Source organism: Rhizophagus irregularis, chromosome 10, assembly GCF_026210795.1.
Source record: "Rhizophagus irregularis chromosome 10, complete sequence".
NCBI lineage: Eukaryota > Fungi > Glomeromycota > Glomeromycetes > Glomerales > Glomeraceae > Rhizophagus > Rhizophagus irregularis.
This window is the reverse complement of record NC_089438.1, coordinates 2,613,825-2,635,502: the sequence shown is the minus strand read 5'-3', so window position 1 is coordinate 2,635,502 and position 21,678 is coordinate 2,613,825. Positions and strand designations below refer to the sequence as shown.

The 21,678-nt window shown below is 27.4% G+C and overlaps 3 protein-coding genes across 3 annotated transcripts; all 3 read left to right on the top strand.

Moving 5' to 3' along the window:
* Positions 1-11,522: 11,522 nt before the first annotated feature.
* Positions 11,523-12,658, top strand: OCT59_002086 (uncharacterized protein; the record flags this gene model as incomplete). Its single annotated transcript, XM_066144253.1, has 4 exons — positions 11,523-11,667; positions 11,716-12,038; positions 12,248-12,366; positions 12,430-12,658. 4 exons carry the CDS (start codon positions 11,523-11,525, stop codon positions 12,656-12,658), a joined length of 816 nt encoding a protein of 271 aa, XP_065995434.1.
* A 2,642-nt stretch (positions 12,659-15,300) lies between these two features.
* OCT59_002085 (uncharacterized protein) lies at positions 15,301-16,275 on the top strand (the record flags this gene model as incomplete). Its single annotated transcript, XM_066144252.1, has 7 exons — positions 15,301-15,335; positions 15,693-15,751; positions 15,827-15,855; positions 15,945-15,985; positions 16,063-16,097; positions 16,175-16,182; positions 16,258-16,275. The coding sequence occupies 7 exons, from the start codon at positions 15,301-15,303 to the stop codon at positions 16,273-16,275; spliced, it is 225 nt and encodes a 74-aa protein (XP_065995433.1).
* A 2,070-nt stretch (positions 16,276-18,345) lies between these two features.
* Positions 18,346-19,509, top strand: OCT59_002084 (uncharacterized protein; the record flags this gene model as incomplete). The annotated part of the gene is made up of 1 exon (XM_025310624.1): positions 18,346-19,509. The coding sequence occupies one exon, from the start codon at positions 18,346-18,348 to the stop codon at positions 19,507-19,509; it is 1,164 nt and encodes a 387-aa protein (XP_025180546.1).
* Between the last annotated feature and the right edge of the window lie 2,169 nt (positions 19,510-21,678).

Sequence of the window (21,678 nt, the reverse complement as noted above, 5' to 3'; positions counted from 1 at the left end):
CTATATAACAGATCTTTGCGATTGAGGCTTGGAGAAGAAGATCCTTTAATTTGGTGGATGTGGTCGCGTCACTGTCTTCTCCGGTATCTGACCGAATAATTACCTTCACTGGTAAAAAAATGGTCTGTCCTACACATATTCTTCACATATCTTACATATATCGAGTACTCAAAATGTAGAAAATCATACACAAATAATACACATATCATATACATATTGAATACTTATATATATAGTATACCTATCAGATATCTGATATATGTATGATATATATATTAGTACCCGATATGTGTATGATATGTGTATTATTTGTGTATGATTTTCTACATTTTGAGTACCCAATATGTGTAAGATATGTGTAGGATAAATCATTTTTTTACCAGTACTTATGCTTAGTAGAAATCCCCTTGAGATCTGCGGTGAACTTGAAGTATATGCTTCTATTGTAAGCCTTCTTTTTTCTAATCCACATGCCAGATTTTGTGGTGATGAAAGCCACAGAAGTCGAGATTGCTGAATTGACGCTTTCTTTTGTGTGTGTACCTACACATTTTTTAAGAAGTTCATCGTAAAAGAAACGGTTGTTAGGGTTAAAGATTGCTGGAACTTAAGCAGCCATTTTTTCGTTCTATCAAATCGAGTACTAATTTATAGTTACCTAATCTTCAATTGCCGAATGTATTTTTTCGAGTGAGATAGAGGGGCAGGTGTCCATAGCTTGAATCGGGTTTTGGAGCCTAAGGGGTTGACTAAGGTGTCCATAGTTCGGCTGCCATAGTTCGGGACATAGAGTGGTAAGGATGGTGCCGCAAATATGTAATTGCGGAATAATTGTGATTTACGGTATTGCAGAACATTGCGGATTTTTAAATCTAAAAATCCGCAAATCCGCAAATCCGCAATTATCCGCAATCCTACAAATATTCCGCAAATCCGCAAATATCACAAAGTACCTCAAATATTCCGCAATTGAATTGCGGTACTTTGAGGATTTGCAGAATATTTGCAGATTTGCGGAATGTCCGCAAAAAAAACTTTCTTTTTTTTAATAAAATATAATTACTACTAAAAAAAAAATATTTCTATTTATTATTAATAATAAAAGAAATTATTTTACATAAAAAAAAATTAAAAAAAAATGCTGGAACCTATAGTTCTGACGTTTTAATTAAAAAAAATTTAAAAGAAACCGCCGGAACCTATAGTTCTGGCGTTTTTACATAAAAAAAAATTAAAAGAAACCGCCGGAACTTATAGTTCCAGCGTTTTAATTAAAAAAAATTAAAAGAAAATGCCAGAACCTATAGTTCTGGCGTTTTTATTAAAAAAAATTTAAAGAAAACGCTGGAACTCATAGTTCCGGCGTTTTTACATAATAAATTAAAAGAAAATGCCGGAACCTTAGTTCCAGTATTTTTATTAAAAAAAAATTAAAAGAAAATGCCGGAACCTTAGTTCCAGCGTTTTTATTAAAAAAAAATTAAAAGAAAATGCCGGAACTTTAGTTCTGGCGTTTTTATTAAAAAAAAACTAAAAGAAAATGCCGGAACCTTAGTTCCGGTGTTTTTACATAAAAAAATTAAAAGAAAATGCCGGAACCTATAGTTCTGGCGTTTTTATATAAAAAAAATTCAAAAGAAAATGCCGGAACTTATAGTTCTGGCGTTTTTACATAAAAAAAATTAAAGAAAACGCCGGAATCTATAGTTCCGGCGTTTTTATATAAAATAATTAAAAGAAAATGCCAGAACCTTAGTTCCGGCATTTTTATTAAAAAAAAATTAAAAGAAAATGCCGGAACCTTAGTTCCGGTGTTTTTATTAAAAAAAAATTAAAAGAAAACGCCGGAATTTTAGTTCCGGCGTTTTTACATAAAAAAATTAAAAAAAACACTGGAACCTATAGTTCCGGCATTTTTACATAAAAAAAAATCAAAAGATAACGCCGGAACCTATAGTTCCGGCGTTTTTACATAAAAAAAATTCAAAAGAAAATGCCGGAACTTATAGTTCCAGCGTTTTTACATAAAAAAATCAAAAGAAAATGCCAGAACCTATAGTTCTGGCATTTTATATAAATAAATTAAAAGAAAACGCCAGAACCTATAGTTCCGGCGTTTTTATATAAAATAATTAAAAGAAAATGCCAGAACCCATAGTTCCGGCATTTTTATTAAAAAAAATTAAAAAATATGCCGGAAGCAATAGTTCCAGCATTTTTATATAAAAAACCTATTAGTTCTGGTGTTTTTTGTATGTAAGAAAACACCAAAACTGAATTGCGGAATTACGGGCTACTAACCGCAATTCAACTTCAAAATCCGCAATATTGCGGAATTTGAAAATCATTTGCGGACCCATCCTTATACTTGGGGTCATAGTTCGGCTGCCATAGTTCGGGTGCCATAGTTCGGCTGCCATAGTTCGGGTGCCATAGTTCGGCTGCCATAGTTCGGGTGCTATAGTTCGGCTGCCATAGTTCGGCTGCCATAGTTCGGCTGCCATAGTTCGGCTGCCATAGTTCAGGACATAGGGGGGTCATACTTGGGGGTCTAGGTGAGTATATAAAGGGTAATCATAGCGTGAATCGGGTTTTGGGATCTGAGGGGCTGACTAAGGCTGCCATAGTATTATTATAAGGTTTTTCGTACTAAGGCAGGTACTATGGCAGGAGATTCTGTCTGATTTTGGCTTTATTCGCATTTTTATTCCGTTTTTAAGTAGTCTGCCATAGTTGCCATAGTTGTCATAGTAAGTTATATATAAGAAAAAATGTAGAAAAAAAAATAAGTGGAAAAATACCGTGGCAGACCATGGTACTGTGGCAGGTAAACCTGCCCACGAAGGGGGGATGTAGGTACTGCAAGGCCGTGAGGCCGAGGTGGGAGGAGCGTAGCGAGGCACACTACCAGCCCAATGACATTCAATTGTAGGGAATCGGTTATAACGAATCCCAGGTGAGTTTCGAAAAATTCTTTTTCAAAACTATTAAAAAACGTTTTTAACATTTTTTTTCTAATACACTATTATAGGGAATCAGTTACAACGAATCCCATAGGTGAGTTTCAAAAAAATTTTTCGAAACTCTTTTTTTTTAATATACAATTATAGGGAATCGGTTATAACGAATTCCATAGATTAGTTTCAAAAAATAATTTTTCGAAACTATTAAAAAACGTTTTAACGTTTTTTTAAAATGTTTTTTTTAAATATTCAATTATAGGGACGAATCCCATAGGTAAGTTTCGAAAAATAATTTTTCGAAACTATTAAAAAACGTTTTTATCATTTTTTTTCTAATACACTATTATAGGGAATCGGTTACAACGAATCCCATAGGTGAGTTTCGAAAAAATTTTTTGAAACTCTTTTTTTTAATATACAATTATAGGAAATCGGTGTAAACGGTCGAATATCAAGCATAAAAAGATGGTAAAATTCAATCACCAAATGTAATTGCCAAATATTAAGAACGAACAAATTAGTTATGAATTGGCGTAGATGGATAAATAATTAGCCGAGAAGGATAAACATTTAGGAAGAGTAATGATCTACATGATGTAATATTTATCAAATGATTGACAAAGAACCAATAGGATAAATAGAGTCGATCAATTGGGGCTTAGCAATCTTTAACAATAAGAACGATAAAAAAGAATAATTATAAGCCACAAAAGATAGATTATAAGCAAAACACATAAAGCAGATTGAAAGAACATATAAAATAATGTCAGAAAGATTAAAGAACATAAAATAATATAAAAGATAATATAAAAAGATGGTATAAAGATGGAACATAAAAGATGACATATTAAAAAGAACATATATAAAAAGATAGCGTATTTAAAATATAGATAATACAAAGATATTATAAAAGATAATATATATATAAAAGATAGCATATTAAAAGATAGCGTATTTAAAATATAGATAGTATATTAGAAAGATAGTTCAAAGATAATATGTAAAAAGAACATAAAAGATAGTATATAGATAGAATAGAAAGTAGCATAAAATTTGTATAAATAGGGAACGGAATTCAAAGTAATTCCATAGTTCTCATCCACAGAACTCAATAAAAATATAAGTTAAATTTAATTATTTGTTAATGAAGTTTAATATTAATTAAAGGTAATAGGTTCGCCCTAAACTTTAATTAATGTTCGCTTAATTAATTTTAATTGAATAAAATGGGAATTTAAGATGAATTAAATATACACTTTTGGAAAGTAATAAGTCGTAGCGAGAGCTATCGAAGTTTGAAATTAAAGGTAAAAGTGGATATAATTTGGGGAAAATTTAGAGAAGTTAATTTTATTTTATATCGTTTGATGTTTTATATTACTGACGCTATTTATGTTGTGAACCAAGAATGTTGTTGCTATATGTTGTTGTATGTTGTTCGTTGATTATGTTGTTTGTTAATTATGTCATTGATTATTTATTTGTTCGTTTAATTGTTCGTTTATTCGTTTATTCGTTTGTTCGACCATGGGAATGCCCGTTCGATGTGGCAACTCTGTAAATTGATGACAGAGGGAATTGGGGGATCTCATCGGTTATAACGAATCCCATAGATTAGTTTCGAAAAATAATTTTTTGAAACTATTAAAAAATGTTTTAACATTTTTTTAAAACGTTTTTTTTAATATTCAATTATCAATTATAGGGACAAATCCCATAGGTAAGTTTCGAAAAATAATTTTTCGAAACTATTAAAAAACGTTTTTAACATTTTTTTTCTAATACACTATTATAGGGAATCGGTTATAACGAATCCCATAGGTAAGTTTCAAAAATTATTTTTCGAAACTATTAAAAAAATGTTAACTAACATTTTTTTATTATTCTATTATAGGGAATCGGTTATAACGAATCCCATAGATAAGTTTCGAAAATATTTTTCGAAACTTTTAAAAAATGTTAACTAACGTTTTTTTTAATTCTATTATAGGAAATCGGTATAACAAATCCCATAAGTAAGTTTCGAAAAATATTTTTTCGAAACTATTAAAAAAACGTTAATGTTTTTTTTTAATTCTTTTATATGGAATCAGTATAACAAATCCCATAGGTAAGTTTCGAAAAATATTTTTTTGAAACTATTAAAAAAACGTTAACGTTTTTTTTTTAATTCTTTTATAGGGAATCGGTATAACGAATCCCATAGGTAAGTTTCGAAAAATATTTTTTCGAAACTATTAAAAAAACGTTTTTAACAGTTTTTTTTAAATGTTCTATTATAGGGAATCAGTATAACGAATCCCATAGAATCCCATAAGTAATAAGTTTCGGAAATTTTTTTGAAACTATTAAAAAAAACGGTAATAAACATTTTTTTATTATTCTATTATAGGGAATCGGCTTTGATAGATGTATATACCGGAATTTCATAAGTAAGTTTTAACTTTTGAAACTTTTTTTAAAAAACTTTCTTTAATTTTTTTTATTTCTTTTGTAGGGAATTTGCTCCAACCTGGATACCGGATTCCAGATAAAATTTCAGTATTAGTAGTATTTCTGATTTTGTATTTTTAATAATTAATAAATTTAAATTATTAAATGTAATTATTGTAAAATATCAAATAAATTTAAATAAAAATGTATACAATCGGTAGATTTCTTATAGTTATAAATTTATCAAAAAGTTATCAATCGGTATACTGATATGTCAAATAGTAAATATCCAGTAAATATCCTATTGGTAACTATTAATACCCGATTATACTCTATTGAATATCCCGATTGGTACCTGAGTATCCTCCTTTTGCGCCATCTTTTGGCAGCAATCAGGTTTACCGATTGATGAAAATTTTTAAAAAAATAGGGACCAATCAGATGGAATTCGGTCACCTGATTGGTCCCCGATTTGACATCGTTCGACTAGTGCTGAAAATATGAGATGGTATCGGGTTCATCCAATAACTACTATAGATAGCCATCCAAAAGTTCATTTTTTACATAATTGTCGATCCACATGTACATCAGATTTGCATGATGCGTTAAATAATCAATATTTCAAGAACGAATTTTTTTACACAGCAATTTGAAGGTAAAGAGATTTTGAAGCTTTATTAAAAAAAATTAATTTAATTTAATTTTTTTTTTGTTTTGTAGACGAATCTGCTCTGACTTGGATGCCAACATCTCTTCAATTGGGTTTCAGGACAAGTTTCGTGGTTTCCTACTAGGCGGTATTATTTTTTTATTAGTAATTTTATTTAATGAACGTTAACGTTCATCTTTATTTTTTCGTAAGAGGAGTTACTTGGAATTTAGAGTTACTTGGAATTTATTAGTAACAAAATTTAATCTTTATTTTCGCTTTTTTTTTAAAGATATTTTTATATATAGTAGTAATTTGTGCAGTGCTGTGACCTTGTTGTAGCAATGTAATACACATCGTATACACCTTGTTGTAGCAATATAAAATACATAACATAATAGTAATTTATACAGTGTTGTGACTTTGTTGTATATGTATTATTGCAATATAGTAAACAGTGCTTTGGTTATGTATTTACAATAACGTAAAAGGCATAGTAAAACCATTTTTACAGTAAATTAAAAAAGCGTAGTGACGATGCATTTTTTCACTTTTGCAACGCGTCGTATGACGTTCAATAATGACGCACAAAACAACGGATGAACCACGTGATTTTGGCGCAGTGTAAACGTTGTTTAAAAATATGAAATTTCTGCAATGAAGTCATAGAGTTCATGAAAATGAATATTAATTGAAGATATAAGTAATACATAACTTCAGCCGGAATTAGGATTTTTATAATTCTAGCCAAAATTAAGATTTACCGCATCACGTTACTTAAATTTTATTGGTTAATTATCACGTGATCCGGTTTATCGAATCATTTTTACTATAGCTGGTTAACTAGTAAATTCCGGTATATCAAAACTATTTTAATATACGTGATTTGGTTCCAGCAAAAAAGTCCGGTTTAGGCCCAAATCCGGTTTATCGAAGATCCAGTTTATCGAATTTTATTGTGTACTTGTCAATAGTGTGAGATGCATGTGAAATGGGTGCGCATAGGTAGTTATTAGAATATTGAGTTTATTATATAATGATTACTATGTGCAAATGTTACAATAACGTTATAGTATATATTGACAAATAAAGCACCAATATTATTGTAATTATGTGATAAACTGATAATACATGTTATAATAGTGTTATAATGCAAATTCTGACATGGTGTTTTAATATATATTGAATCATAATAGCAGTCATATCGCAAATCATTACAAAATACTGTATAAATATAACAGGATTGTTATATGGGTGTTATATGGTTGTCAAAAAAACATACATTGACAGCAAAGTTGGTTTTAATTCTAGTAAAATAAAATTCAAAGGAAATAATCTAGCAACCAATGATTCAATTAATTTGTCACTTTCACGGCGGCTAAATTTCTCAAGTGATAAGAAAATTCGATGTCTTTCATATTTTATGTACTATTGCCTTTGAGTATTGTTCTGTTTCAACTGAAAAAGTAAAATATTTAAAAATACGTTAAACAAGAAAGAACAAACGTCAGCCGGGCTCATTTCCTAACGTTTCACTCGCAGCTAGCAATAAATTTTTTTCATCCATAAACTTTTATTTTTTTCGCAACTCAATAAAAGGACTCTTTACTATTGATATATTACATGAATGAAACCTTTCACTAGAAGCAATACAGCATATTAGTTTTAACTAGAATTATACTTTCGAGTTTAGATGATCACTTACAATAATATATACTATTTTATCGAGTTTTTGATTATCATTACTTAGTTTGTGTTTAACTTAATAATAATATAGGATTCCCTATAATAAATTTATTTCGTGTTTTTTATTCTGTTATTCCGTAAATGTATTATATTCACGGAATTTATAGCCTCGAAATGTATAGATTTTCAGTTATTTTTCCGTAAATATAGAAATTACGGATAAATCTTTTACAGGAATTATATCTTCTAACAAAAATATTAATTTTTCGTTACTTATAAAGATGATCAACTGGTCCTAATAAATATTGTGTATTTGCATCAAAAAGATTTTTTTTTCTTATTACGTGATCAGCATAGAAAATTTTGTGTGTACACTATTAGAAAATTAATTATGGTTTAGACAACTTTTAAGGCAACCTCAAACTTGCCAAAATTATTAGAATTTAGAACATTTTAAATAATGAATTTAAAGATGTGATTTTATTTTTGTAATTTTTAGAATACACAAACGATAAAATACAGATAGGTATGGCACGTAATTTAAAACAACATGTTCTAAAACAGTTTTCGTTTTATTATATACTGTATAAATTGATTTTTTAACCAAAAATTAAGATTTAAAATTTACAATATCGAAGTGCTTTAAAACATTTTTTAACACATGTTTTAAAACGCTGAAATCGTTTTAAAACATGTCCCTAAATACAGAATGATATAAGACAAAATATGTAATAGTGATTCAAATATTAAGTAATTTGATAATATAATAACACAAGTAAACTAACGAAATATATATATATAAAGTACAATGTATTATTACAAATAAATAGAATTTAAAAGTTGTAAACTATAGACAAATGATTATTTAACAATACATAAATGTTTAATTTCCAATCAGATCTGACGATAAAATTCGTAAATGTAAAGAATTTTATTTTATTACATAATTGTACAGCCACCAGATTGACCCGGTTTTTCAGTGGCTTCAGCAGTTGCGATAGATGGAATGGATAGTTTAATGGTAACTTCAGTCTGATTCATTTTGTTAGGAAATTTAAAGAATTTAATTGATTTTAAGAGTTTGAATTATGCGAAAAAAACTATCAAAGTATTTTTTTCTTTTTTTTTTTATTGAATTTTAATTTTTTGTCTTCTTAAGAAAATTTTTTGCTAATTTATACTTTTTTCATACTTTTGGATTGAAAAATGTTTAATATTGTGTGCATTTACGCATGTCTCCGTGTTTGAAAAAACAATTAGTAATTGATCTACAATACGTCAAATTTTTAGTTACACTTTTTAGGAGCTGAAGCATCACAACATACAAAAGAATTTTCACACAGACAATATTTTCACCATATTTGTGTGTTAACAATATTTTTTAAATTCGTATTAGTATTGTCCTAAAATATTATATTATTGTATTATTTTTATTTTTATTTTTATTTTTATATTGTTGTATTTGAAATCATTGCAATCATGTGGTGTCACGTTAAGACTCCTTTAAATTGTGTAATTGTGTAGCTTTTCTCTTACTCGACAGTTATGTTACACAAACAAAAAAGGAATAGTATTCCTAAGGAAAGTTTGGTTACATTAATTTCCAAAAAGGAAATATCGTCGCACGTCGTTTTTCAGCAACAGGGGATGTTCCGCCTTTTTTTTTTTATTTTGTAGGTATCTATCTGGACGATAAATCGTAAATGGATCAGATTCAACGGTAAATGTTAATCTGTAGAATTTATATAAAAATAGTCACCTTTTCTTTTGTGACAATGTCAATAAATGATCGGCAAATTTGTGATGATAGAATTGAAAAGATGTGTTGCACAAAATTTCAAAAAAAGGAAATTCCGGTTTCTTTAATTTTATACATAACAGATAATATAAATAATTATTATTGGAGAATGGGAGGTAGTATTAGAATTTATATAAATTGAAGTAAAATTTTAACCAGACGAAAACTTTAATATTTTTAACTTCAAAATACATGGTTTTTTTATTTCGTTTATATAATATATTAATTTTTCTTATTACAGATGAATGTGTTTTAGTTAAATATGACATAAACCATAGTGCGAGCCAAAATCCAATTCTTACCAGCATTATGCAAACTTCAGATATATAGTTTATTAGTTTATAAAATGTCAGTGATTTGAATGGTAACCTTTATATAGTATGTTAACTCAGGCCAATTTATAGTGTTGGCCTGAATTATATATATCAATGTAACATAAAATATCGATACATCTTACTACAGTATGGTTAATTGTGAAATGGGATTCACGGAAAATTTATCATTTTGTCGGTACAGGCAATTGTACATAGAATATCGGTACATAGAGGTCTGACTGTACTTACCATCATTAACGCTTTTTACTTTTTTATTGACATTTAGAACTTTTCTTTTTTAGATTAACATCCTAATATTGAAGTGAATTTTTGCTTTTGAAGACCTCTGAAATGACAAACTCCTTAAAATGGAGATAAACTTTAAAAAACATTATATTTTCATATTTATTTAAAGAAACGATACTGATATCATTTTACTCTCTTTTTTCTTTGGAAATGCCGACATAACCAAATTTTAAGGTAAATAGGCGTGAGATTGATTTTTTAACATTTATTTAATAATATCACTTTTACTCTTTCTTTTTCTTTAGAAATGCTTTTAAGGAAAATAGAAATAGGCGAGACATGAAATTATGTAGAAGTAATATTAATATCATTTTTACTTTTTTCTTTTTCTTTAGAAATACTGAATTTTAAGCCAGAAAATTTTTTTGGAGGATAAATATCGATAATTATTACTTTATCGATAATTATCACATTTTATCGTACTAAATAAATTGATAATTAACGTATTATGATGATCATCAATAAACAACTGGAAAAATATAACGATATTTAACATTAATGATATTTATTGACAATAATCTGAAAAATAAATAATGATATTAAGTGTTATTCTACAGCCAAATAGGATCATGCTTTTTTTATCATGCTGATATTTTTTATTAAGCTATAAATAAATTACTATTGCATAATTATTATTGATATTTTTGACATTGTTTAATCAATAGTTTATTGTATTTATATGATCACTGGCGGCTTGCAGAATAACACAGTTATTCGATAGAGGGGTTAGAATATCACCAACTGCGAAGCAGTTCAGTGATATTCTAACCCCCATCAAATAACTAATATTTAAAAGTATAGACTAACTTTATTTGACTAATAATTTTATATTAATTGAAAAAGTATACAAAAATAAATACTGTATATTGATTAAACTAGCTTATTATAGTATAAATTAATTAAATAGTCAGTAGAAATTAACTAAACTAACTTTTTATATTAAATAAAAAAAAGCATACGAAAAATAAATACTGTATATTGAATTAAACTAACTAAATATAGACTAATTTAAATAAAGTACGTACTGATTAATTTTTATACTAAATTAAAAAAGTATAAAAAGTACTGCGTATTGAATTAAACTAATTAAATATAGACTAATTAAAATAAAAATTACGTACTGACATAATTTGATTAATTTTTATACTAAATTAAAAAGATTAGCGAAAAAAAAATACTATTTAAGATAATTTTTAAATACATGATTAGAAAAAAAAATACTATTTTTAAAATTAAAAAATGTGATTAGCAAAAAAAAAACAAAAAAAAAGTATATGATTAAAAAAAAAATATTATTTAATTTTTAATCAAGAGATATTTAACAAATAAAATATAATAAATATTTCATTTACACAAATATTCAATAATTAAAAATGCCTTTAACTCATGGATGTAGCAATACTAAAAAGAATGAATCTTCTCATGAAAAATCTAAAACCAAACGTGGATGTGGACAAAATAATACATCTCAAGATAAACAATTTCAAACTGCTAACTGTGGACGAGGCCGTGGATATGGTCATAGATAAAGTAACAAGAAATCACATCTCTTAAATGAAATTTTAGAAGATAGTGATTATGAGGATACAATAGAACTATCATTATCCAGACCTTTTAATTTGTTACCTCTAAATAATATGGATTTAGAAGAACTTGATAGTGCATTGGCTCTGCATCTGGAATTTAGAAATACATCAACTTCTTTACGTGAAGTTCAAAGTAATGAACTTGAAAATTTATCAGCTCCTCCGCATCCAGAATATCTAGCATCTAGGAATTTGAATACATCAACTCCTTTACATGAAGTTCAAAGTAATGAACTTGAAAATTTATTAGCTCCTCCGCATCCAGAATGTCCAGCATCTAGGAATTTGAATACATCAACTAAGGTTGCTTGCTGAAACCTAGAAGTTTAGGCAAGATGGCGTTTTGCTGAAAAGCGAAATTTTGCCAAAACTATATTAAAGTTATATTAAAAAACTGGCAAAACTTTGGAGAAAGACAAAACTGCTGAAACTTATTATAAATGCTGAAACTGCTGAAATTCTGCCAAAACTATAATAAATCTATAGTAAAATTTAATCGTAGGATTTTGAAGAGGTTTAGACAAGCAACCTTAACATCAACATTACATAAAGTTCAAAGTAATGAACTTGAAAATTTATCAGCTCCTTCACATTTAAAACATCCAGCATCTAGGAATTTGCAAAGTTCAAAGTAATAAATTTGAAAATTTATCAGCTCCTTGCCTCCTTCGCATCCAGAACATCTAGCATCTAGGAATTTGAATACATCAACTCCTTTACACGAAGTTCAAAGTAATGAACTTGAAAATTTTTCAGTTCTTTCGTGCCCAGAATTGAGAGATTTGAATTTCTCAGCTTCTTTACGTTCGTTTAATGCGTCTACTTTTCCTATACTTCCACCATGTTTCAATAACATGTATGGATATGATTTTCCAGCTCGCCACTTGGCTATATGTGAATCCAAATGTTCTTCAATTTGCTAATGCTATATATTCATCAATGCAAACATCTCTCGCAAATAGGCAACAGTTCACACTAGAGTTCTGAACAGGTTGACCAAATTCAGGTAATCTGACAGGTTGACCTGAATTTTTCAGGTCAGGTTTAGCAATTGCAATTCAGCATCAGTTCAGGTTGTAACATCAGTATAACCCGAATGACCTGTTGACCTGAAACTTTGATTTTATATAATAAATGAGTTATGGTATTATAATTCACTTTTTATATTGATTTTATATAATAAAAGTGAATTGCGATATTGGGATTCACTTTTTTATATTGATTTTATATATAAAAAGTGAATTGTGGTACCAGAATTCACTTTTTTATATTGATTTTATATATAAAAAGTGAATTGCGGTACCGGAATTCACTTTTTTATATCAATTTTATATATAAAAAGTTAGTTGCGGTATCAGAATTCACCTTTTTATATGATTTTAATATAAATAATCTGTACCACACCAAATTTTAATACTTTCTAAGTATTTACAACTGCTAAGTGTATTTTTTAGTACCTCTAGCTCACTATTTCTAAATATTATGAAAAGACTTTTAAGGTTTGGACAAAATTTAGCAATAGATGACCTTAAAGCTTTGTCACTGCCCCCCTATAATTATAAAACTTTTAAAAAACTGAATCACAATATTCAAAAAAATGTTTTGCCCCATTTTTTTTTGATATTTTAATATAAATCCTGAAAATTTTCAGGTTTCAGTTCAGGTCAGGTCAAACAGATAATCTGATATAACCTGACCTGACCTGATCTGAAAAAAAATTTCAGGTCAGGTTTATCAATTATTGCCGTTTTCAAAATTACTGACAAATTCTGATTTGCAAGGTTTGATATATGATTTTTTGTATAACAAAAGTAAATCACATTTTTACGCGAATTTTTAATTAGTGTTCCACACGAATCAAATTTCTTCTCTGAAATTCGATTTGATTTGGACTCGATTCGAACTTGATTCAACCTCCAAATATTATTATCTCAAGATCTAGTAATCCAATTTTGATGATCTTTTTTTAATCGATAAGTCTTGTTGTCCTGATCAAAATAAAAAAGATCATCAAAATCGGACCACTAGATCAAAAGTTATTCGCAAAATACATTTTTATTATTCAGGAGTGATCAAGGTCACACCGTGTCATGAATCGATTCGTGCGGAACACTATTTTTAATATTTTCATGTCAAATTTTTTTTGTGAATTATCAAATTCAAGATAAAATGAGTATCAGTGCAAAATTTCAGCATATATTTAATATAAAAATTTTGGACTTTTATTATGCAGATATCATTTATTACAGTTATTAACACCAAATACAGAATACGCTATATAGTTGGCATTATCAGGTGATCTTCATTTTAGTAGTGATATTTTTTATGATTGGTTGTTATGCTAACCATGTTATCCTAAAAAGGAAGGAGAAATTTACTAATTTGGTTAGTTTTTTTGCGCCAAGTACTGGGAGCATTTTATATTATATATTATATATATATATTGATATTGATATTGAGTTGATATTGAGTTGATATTGAGTTGATATTGATATTGATATTGATATTGATATTGATATTGATATTGAGTTGATATTGCTTTAATATCATACGAATAGTGGTCATTTATATAGGAAAAAAAAAAAAAAAATTTTTTTCGATCATGATCTACGGATTATACTTTGATAATCTGCAACAGCATATCGGAATAAAAAAAAAATATTTTTTTCATATTTTACTCCAACAATTTCGAAAACCAAATTTTTCATTTTTAACGAAACGTTACGTTAATTAATATTTCGTTTTTATTATTTTTGTAAGTTTCCAGTCTTCTCTACTACCATTTTGAAATTAAACTTCATTTTTTCTTTACTAACGTTCATTTTTATATTTTGTAGGTCCAGAACGCTGAAGGTACAAGTTCTGGCCTTCATTTCAAAGTTAGTAAACTTCGAAAAAAAAAAAAATTTTTTTTTAATGAACGTTACTGACGTTCGTTTTTAAATCCTGGACGCTGAAGCACAGCTCTGGATTTTTATTTTCGAAGGTAAAAAAGACTTAGAAATTTATTTTTTTATTTTTTTTCGTTTATTTAACGAAACGGTTTGTAGTAAAAATGCAAAAAAATTTCTTGATCAAATGAAGTACTCTTTTTTGTAGGTACTGGAAACCATTCTAGTCTTCAATTTTGAAGGTAAAAAAAACTTCGAAAAAATTGTAAAAAATGGTTTTTTTAATGAAACGTTTACTAATGTTTCGATTTTCTTTCTTTTTGTAGGTTCACGGTTTCCTGTTAAATTCTTAGATAGAATTTGAAGTTATCCTTTGTTCTTTTAATTTTTTTAGATAAGAAAGGGGAGAATTTCCGGTTTCATCAAGTCAAAAGCCGAACTTGAAGAACTTTCGGAGAACCAAGGTGTTTGGATATATGGAAAACTCGGTGGGGTTCTTTCAAATTTATTTTTTTAACGAATCTAACGCTTCATTCATTCTTTTTTTTTAGACAAGTGTCAGAGCGGGATTTTAAGTTGAAACTCAGAACTCGACAATTATCTGGACGAGGGATTTTAGTGAGAGATCGATCAAGCTTTTTTTAGTATATTTCTTTTATTTTTCTTTTTTTAAGATGGCTTCTTCAAATATCTATGGATGTGGATTTTGGTAAAGTGGGTAAAGTGAAAATATTTATCTTTTTTCTTAGGGGCTGGATCATTGGACGCGTAGAATATTGACAAAGGTTCAATTTTTTAGACTAGACATACTCTCTAACTACTAGAATTATTTTAGAAGAAACTTTACAGAAAAGAGCGGTTAGAAATACTCTGGAAAGAAAATATGAGGCCATGCGTAAAATTTCGGAAGGAAAAAAATTTTTTCCTTTATTGAAACATTTTATTAACCTTTGACACGTAGATTTTTGATAAGAATCTTTGGAATTTTTTTTTTTAAAATTTTTTGTTTTATCAAAACATTTTATTAATATTTCAATTTTTTCCTCTTTTTCTTTTTTTAATGAAGCATTTGTTTCTCTTCTTTTCATACGCGTTCCTGGATAGCTCCTGAAAGGAACTTTGAAAGTATCCTTCGAAATTCTTCAATTTTTTTTTTTTAATGAAACGTTGATTAACGTTTCGTTCTCTTCTTTTTATTAGGTTTGGACACTTCCTGTAAAAATTCGAAGGTAAATCTTTGAAATTCTTTTATATTTTATATTTTGTTTTTATTTATTAAACGAAACGTCGACTAACATTTCGTTTTATTCTTTTGTAGATCTATGGATTCCTGGATGGCTTCTGGACGGAACTTCGAAGGTATTTTTTGAAGTTTTATTGTATTTTTTTCTTTTGACGAAACATTTGCTAACATTTCGATATTCTTCTTTCTATAGGTCTGCGGCTGGATGCTTCTTGGAAAATTTCGAAAGTAGTTATCTTTGAAATTTTTTTCTATATTTTTTTAGAGAAATGTTGATTAATGTTTTGATTTTCTTCTTTTCGTAGATTCACGGGTACGAAATTTTTCTTTTTTTTTCACTTTTTTTCAACGAACGTTTTACTAATGTTCATTTTCTTTCATTTTTTAGGTCCCGGTTCCTACTTAAAAGAATTTCAAAGGTAATAATACTTCGAAATTTTCTTTTTTTACTTTATTTTAACGATCATTTTACTAACGTTCGTTTATTTTTTCCATTTGGATTTTGGTTCTCATTTAGAAGGATTTTGAAAGCATCTATTTTGTCAGTTGTTTGTTGGAATCGAACCAACTGGAGCAATGTCCAAACCATTAACAACATCATATAATTTTGCAGTAAATAGAAGTTTTAGAAGTTTTGAATAATAGTGTATTTAATAAATAGTGTAGTTAATTGATTTTCGTACCATTTATTTGTAAATGTTGTAAATGCTTTTAATAAATAAAATAGTTGATGTTAGTTATCATTAAAATAATGTAAAGTTTATATTAGCCATTGCAGATTTAATATTTTAATATATAAAATTTTCGCAGAAATTTTACACTTTGAAAATGTTTTTTTCTGAATTACTGCGCCAGGTCAAAGATCTGCGCAGAAAATGGAACCTGCAGAACATCGCTAGCTTAAAAATTATTTATCGCTTAATTTGGTAATTTTGTGCGACATTAATGCAAAAATTCCAATTGATATGAATTATATTATTGTCTGAAGAGCCAAAGTTCAATAGGTTCATGGTTCAATTGTTGTTTTTTCGATCATGATCTGCAGATCAGCTGAATTTTCATTTGGTATATTATCTGAAATTCATTGTTTCAGTTATTAATTAATAATCAAAAATATTTGAATATTGAGATTTAATCGTGATCTACAAAAAGGTGTTTTTAAAATTATTTGTTGTTTTTTTTTGGTAAATTCCAATTGATTTGAATTGTATTATGGGAATTTTTTACTATTTGCATGTGTCTGAAGGCTTCAAGTCAATTGTTAATTAAAATAATTAAAACTTATTTTTTAATACTGGATTCGGAATAATTTTTAAAAATTATTTGTCACATATTTTTAGTAATTTGACACGCAAAATTCCAATTGATTTGAATTGTATTATGGGAATTTTTCATTATTTGCATGTGTTCTGAAGGTTTCAAGATCCATTGTTCAATTGTTAACAATTAAATAATCGGATTCAGAATAATTTTTTAAAAATTTTTTGTCACATATTTTTGGTAATTTGACACGCAAAATTCCAATTGATTTGAATTGTATTATGGGAATTTTTTATTATTTGCATGTGTCTGAAGGTTTCAAGATCCATTGTTCAATTGTTAATAATTAAATAATCGGATTCAGAATAATTTTTTAAAAATTTTTTGTCACATATTTTTGGTAATTTGACACGCAAAAATTCCAATTGATTTTGAATTGTATTATGGGAATTTTTATTATCTGCATGTTTTCAAGATTCATTGTTCAAATTGTTAACAATTAAATAATTAAAAATTATTTTTAATACTGGATTCGGAATAATTTTTTAAAAATTTTTTGTCACATATTTTTGGTAATTTGACACGCAAAATTCCAATTGATTTGAATTGTATTATGGGAATTTTTTATTATTTGCATGTGTCTGAAGGTTTCAAGATCCATTGTTCAATTGTTAACAATTAAATAATCGGATTCAGAATAATTTTTTAAAAATTTTTTGTCATATATTTTTGGTAATTTGACATGCAAAAATTCCATTTGATTTGAATTGTATTATGGGAATTTTTTATTATTTATTATTTGCATGTGTCTGGAGGTTTTCAAGGTTCATTGTTCAATTATTTAACAATAAAATTAATTTGAAAACAACCACACCAAATCTTTGTGGATTGTTTAATTATAGAATAATAATTATAGAATAATTTCTCACTGAATTTTGAACGATTTTCAAAAATAATTTTTATAATTATAAATTGTTTATTTATCTAATAATTTATTTAGTAAATAAATAAAATTCAATAAGTAAAAAATCTTTAGCAAAAACATATAAAAGAGGTTTGTTTCCTCCTTTACTGCTTCTTTATTCAATTTATTTTATTGAATTTAAAAATTTCCAAACTTCGAAAACTTCTGAAAAAGTCAAAAATAAAATAATTCATATATTATTTCTTAATTGTTCATTTATTTAATTTTTTTTTAAAAAAAAAACTAACAAATATGATTGCAAATATTATGACTATATTGCATGTAATAACTGTATTCGATGAAAGTATCAGTAATGGTACCTTACAGAAAGGCACAGCTATTTCCCGGATTGATGAAGAAGATGGGTTTCAAATATTTAAATATTCTAATTATTTAACTTCAACAAGCGATACTGATTCTGATCCAAGCAATGGTATGGAAATAATACCATTTCAGGAGGAGAAAATATATTTAATAACAGGAAAATTTTTTGTCTCCCAAGATGGTTCAATTAACGTGACGATTATATCAAATGTGCATGTTCCTCTAGGCAAAGATGATATACCTGTAATGAAACCTACAGTTCACCTTCTTGGAAAAACAATGAATTATGCTCAGTTAACAGAAGCTGGATATAACTTAGAAATTCAAGTAAAACCATATCTTTCAAAAGATCAGTTTAATTCATTTTCAGTAAATCTAACTCATCCAGTAAATGGGCGATTTAAAAATGCCCTAATGAAAGCTAAGAAAAATTCTACAATTCATGTAACAGGAATTTTTTTCTTTGCAGATAAGAAACTGTTTTGTGAAATATTAGAATTTCAATTTATTGCAGCTAAATTCGAAACAGATAATACTATATCTGTTCCATGGAAAAGTAAAATAGATTCATCACCGGCATCTTCATCAAAAACTAAATCTTCTATAGAGAAGAGAATTGATCTCATACGAGAAAATTTAGAAAAAACACCACCAACACCACCATTAACTAATACTTTAAAACAAAATCGTAATAGACGTGAAGCTTTTACAACAAAAATATCAGATATATCAAGGTCTTTGCTGTCTAAGGATCAGCAAATTGAACGTGACACCGATCAAGAAGCAAATGATATTGTAGAAATTGATGATGATGATAATGAAAGTGTCGTTGAAGAAAATAATAAAAAATATGACACATCAATGGATATTCCAAGTAAAACAAGAAAATCAAAAAGACTATCATCAGATAGCGCTTCAAAACAAAATCGTAAAAGACGTGAAGCTACTACAAGATCTTTTCTATCTCAGAATCAGCAAATTGAATGTGACACCGATCAAGAAGCAAATGATAGTATTGAAGAAATTGAAAAAGATGACCCGCCAGTAGATATTCCAAATAAAACAAGAAAATCAAAAAGAAGAAAAGTATAAAATTAATTTTAATTAGTGAATGTGATATATTATATTTATCTTCAATAAGAGCGAACAGGTAAAAGTGATTTACAATTAGATAGTATTTCAATAGGTCATATATGTAAAATATTACAACAAAGTTTATATAATTGTTCTGTTAATCCTGATCCTTGGGAGTCAATTATTTCGAGAATTAGTTTCGATGTTTCTGATACTGTTCCTAAAGCTATTGAAATTTTATTTTTATTTTTATTTTTATTTTCTTTTTATCTTATTTGCTGCCAAAATTAATTATGATATTATTAGGAGAAATAAATTTGTATTAATTTTTAAATTTATCCAATAAAAAATTTTAATTTTAATAATATTATATATTGTTTGTTACGAACTATTTAGGAAATTTATATCATAATAAATTATGCAAGGTATAATATTCACGATTTATTTACGTTTAAAGTCAAATTATGCAGGTACAATTATTTTATTGCATATTATACTTTAAAGATTGCATAAAATTTTTAAAAGCTGCCTTAAACCTGATTCAGTTTTTAAAAAAGAAATTTTTATTTATAATATTGTTAAATAATTAATTAAGTAATATTAACAATTTTCACGTGTAAATGTGTTAATTTAAATGAATACGAATTTTGTATTAAAAAATTTGATCGCTGATCACTCCTCAAGTGTATTACGAATTAAGTATCGTATTCATTAAAAGAATTGAAAATTCTTTAATTATAAAGGCTGAAAATAAATTACTAAATGTAAATAAGTCAAGAAATCTTATTAAAAAAAAAAAGTAGATTAACTTAATAAGTTAATTGTCTATTACTTATTAGTATTAGTAAAAATTTCAGTTTCCGGGTACAAAAAATAATCAATTTTCTAAAATCATTAGATCAGCCGCAGTTCTATTATGAAAAAATTAGCCGTAGCTTTTAAGCTAACCAAATAAGGACAGGTAGAAGTACGGGATACGTTACCTAATCGACATAAATTTTTAAAAATTTTATGATAAATGACGCACTCTTGTACGACAAAATTAAATAGATCACCAGACAGGTCTGTACGACATATTAAGAAAAAAATATATATACATTGCTAATAACCAGTACCTCTGTTTTTTCCCAAACAATTGTAAGAATAATGTAAAGAAGGTCCACATGCAACACGGAACCTACCCTATAAGTATAGAATGATGTCAAAAGCGTATGTTATGAAGGGCTGAGAACTTTGCAATTTCAAGATCGCTAGGCGTTAGTCCAACTTTGCGTCTTACGAGGTAGATCCTCATGTGAAAAAGTATGAGAGATCCATATTCATATGCTTTCGAAGGTTTCTAGCATCAAACGATAGATATTAATTCCATTTATATCTCATTTCCTCCATTTTCAGCAAGATATAAAGTATGAAAAATATGTGAAGGTTCAGCCAACATTCCCGCAAACTTTTAAGGTATGTACTATATGTGCCAAGAATTGTGGCTTACATGCAAATTAAATATTTTCTCACTATAGTCCCGTATTTAGGAAAGCAAGATGTCTTCCCGCTGAAGCTAGCAAGATGATGAAAGAATGGAAACCGGTAAATTTTTTGCAGGGAGATTATGAATTAAAAAGTTTAAAACTTGACAATACTTTTTATAAAACTTCATGATTATATTAAGGCGCTAAGCGAGTAATGATTACATTATGGCTTTATTTTATTGAACATTGTTCTTATAATCTTATTTTATAAAAATCAAGGTATCAGAGAAGCATAATTAGCAAATTCCATCGTAAAAGGGATGGGTTAAACTTTTATTCGCATCATGTAACGAAATATATTTGTAAATATTATTCTTCTTGTATAAATTGCTTCGGCAATGATTTATGAACCGTATCTATTATGGCATGTTTGATCTTAATTCACATACAATGTTGAGAAAATAAACGGTGGTTTATAATATTTTAATTAAATAAAAAAAAATGTATTTGATAAAATAACATGTTATTTACCATATATATTATTTGTAATATGTTAAAAAAAAAAAATGATCAATTTTTTATACACGTATGTTAAACATATGCATTCAAATTTTCCATGTGCGACATAAATACACGTTTTCAGGTCGAATATGATGTAATTGTACGCTAATCATCTGTGATACTACCTACCGTAAACTTCGTGTAATTATACAAATTATTC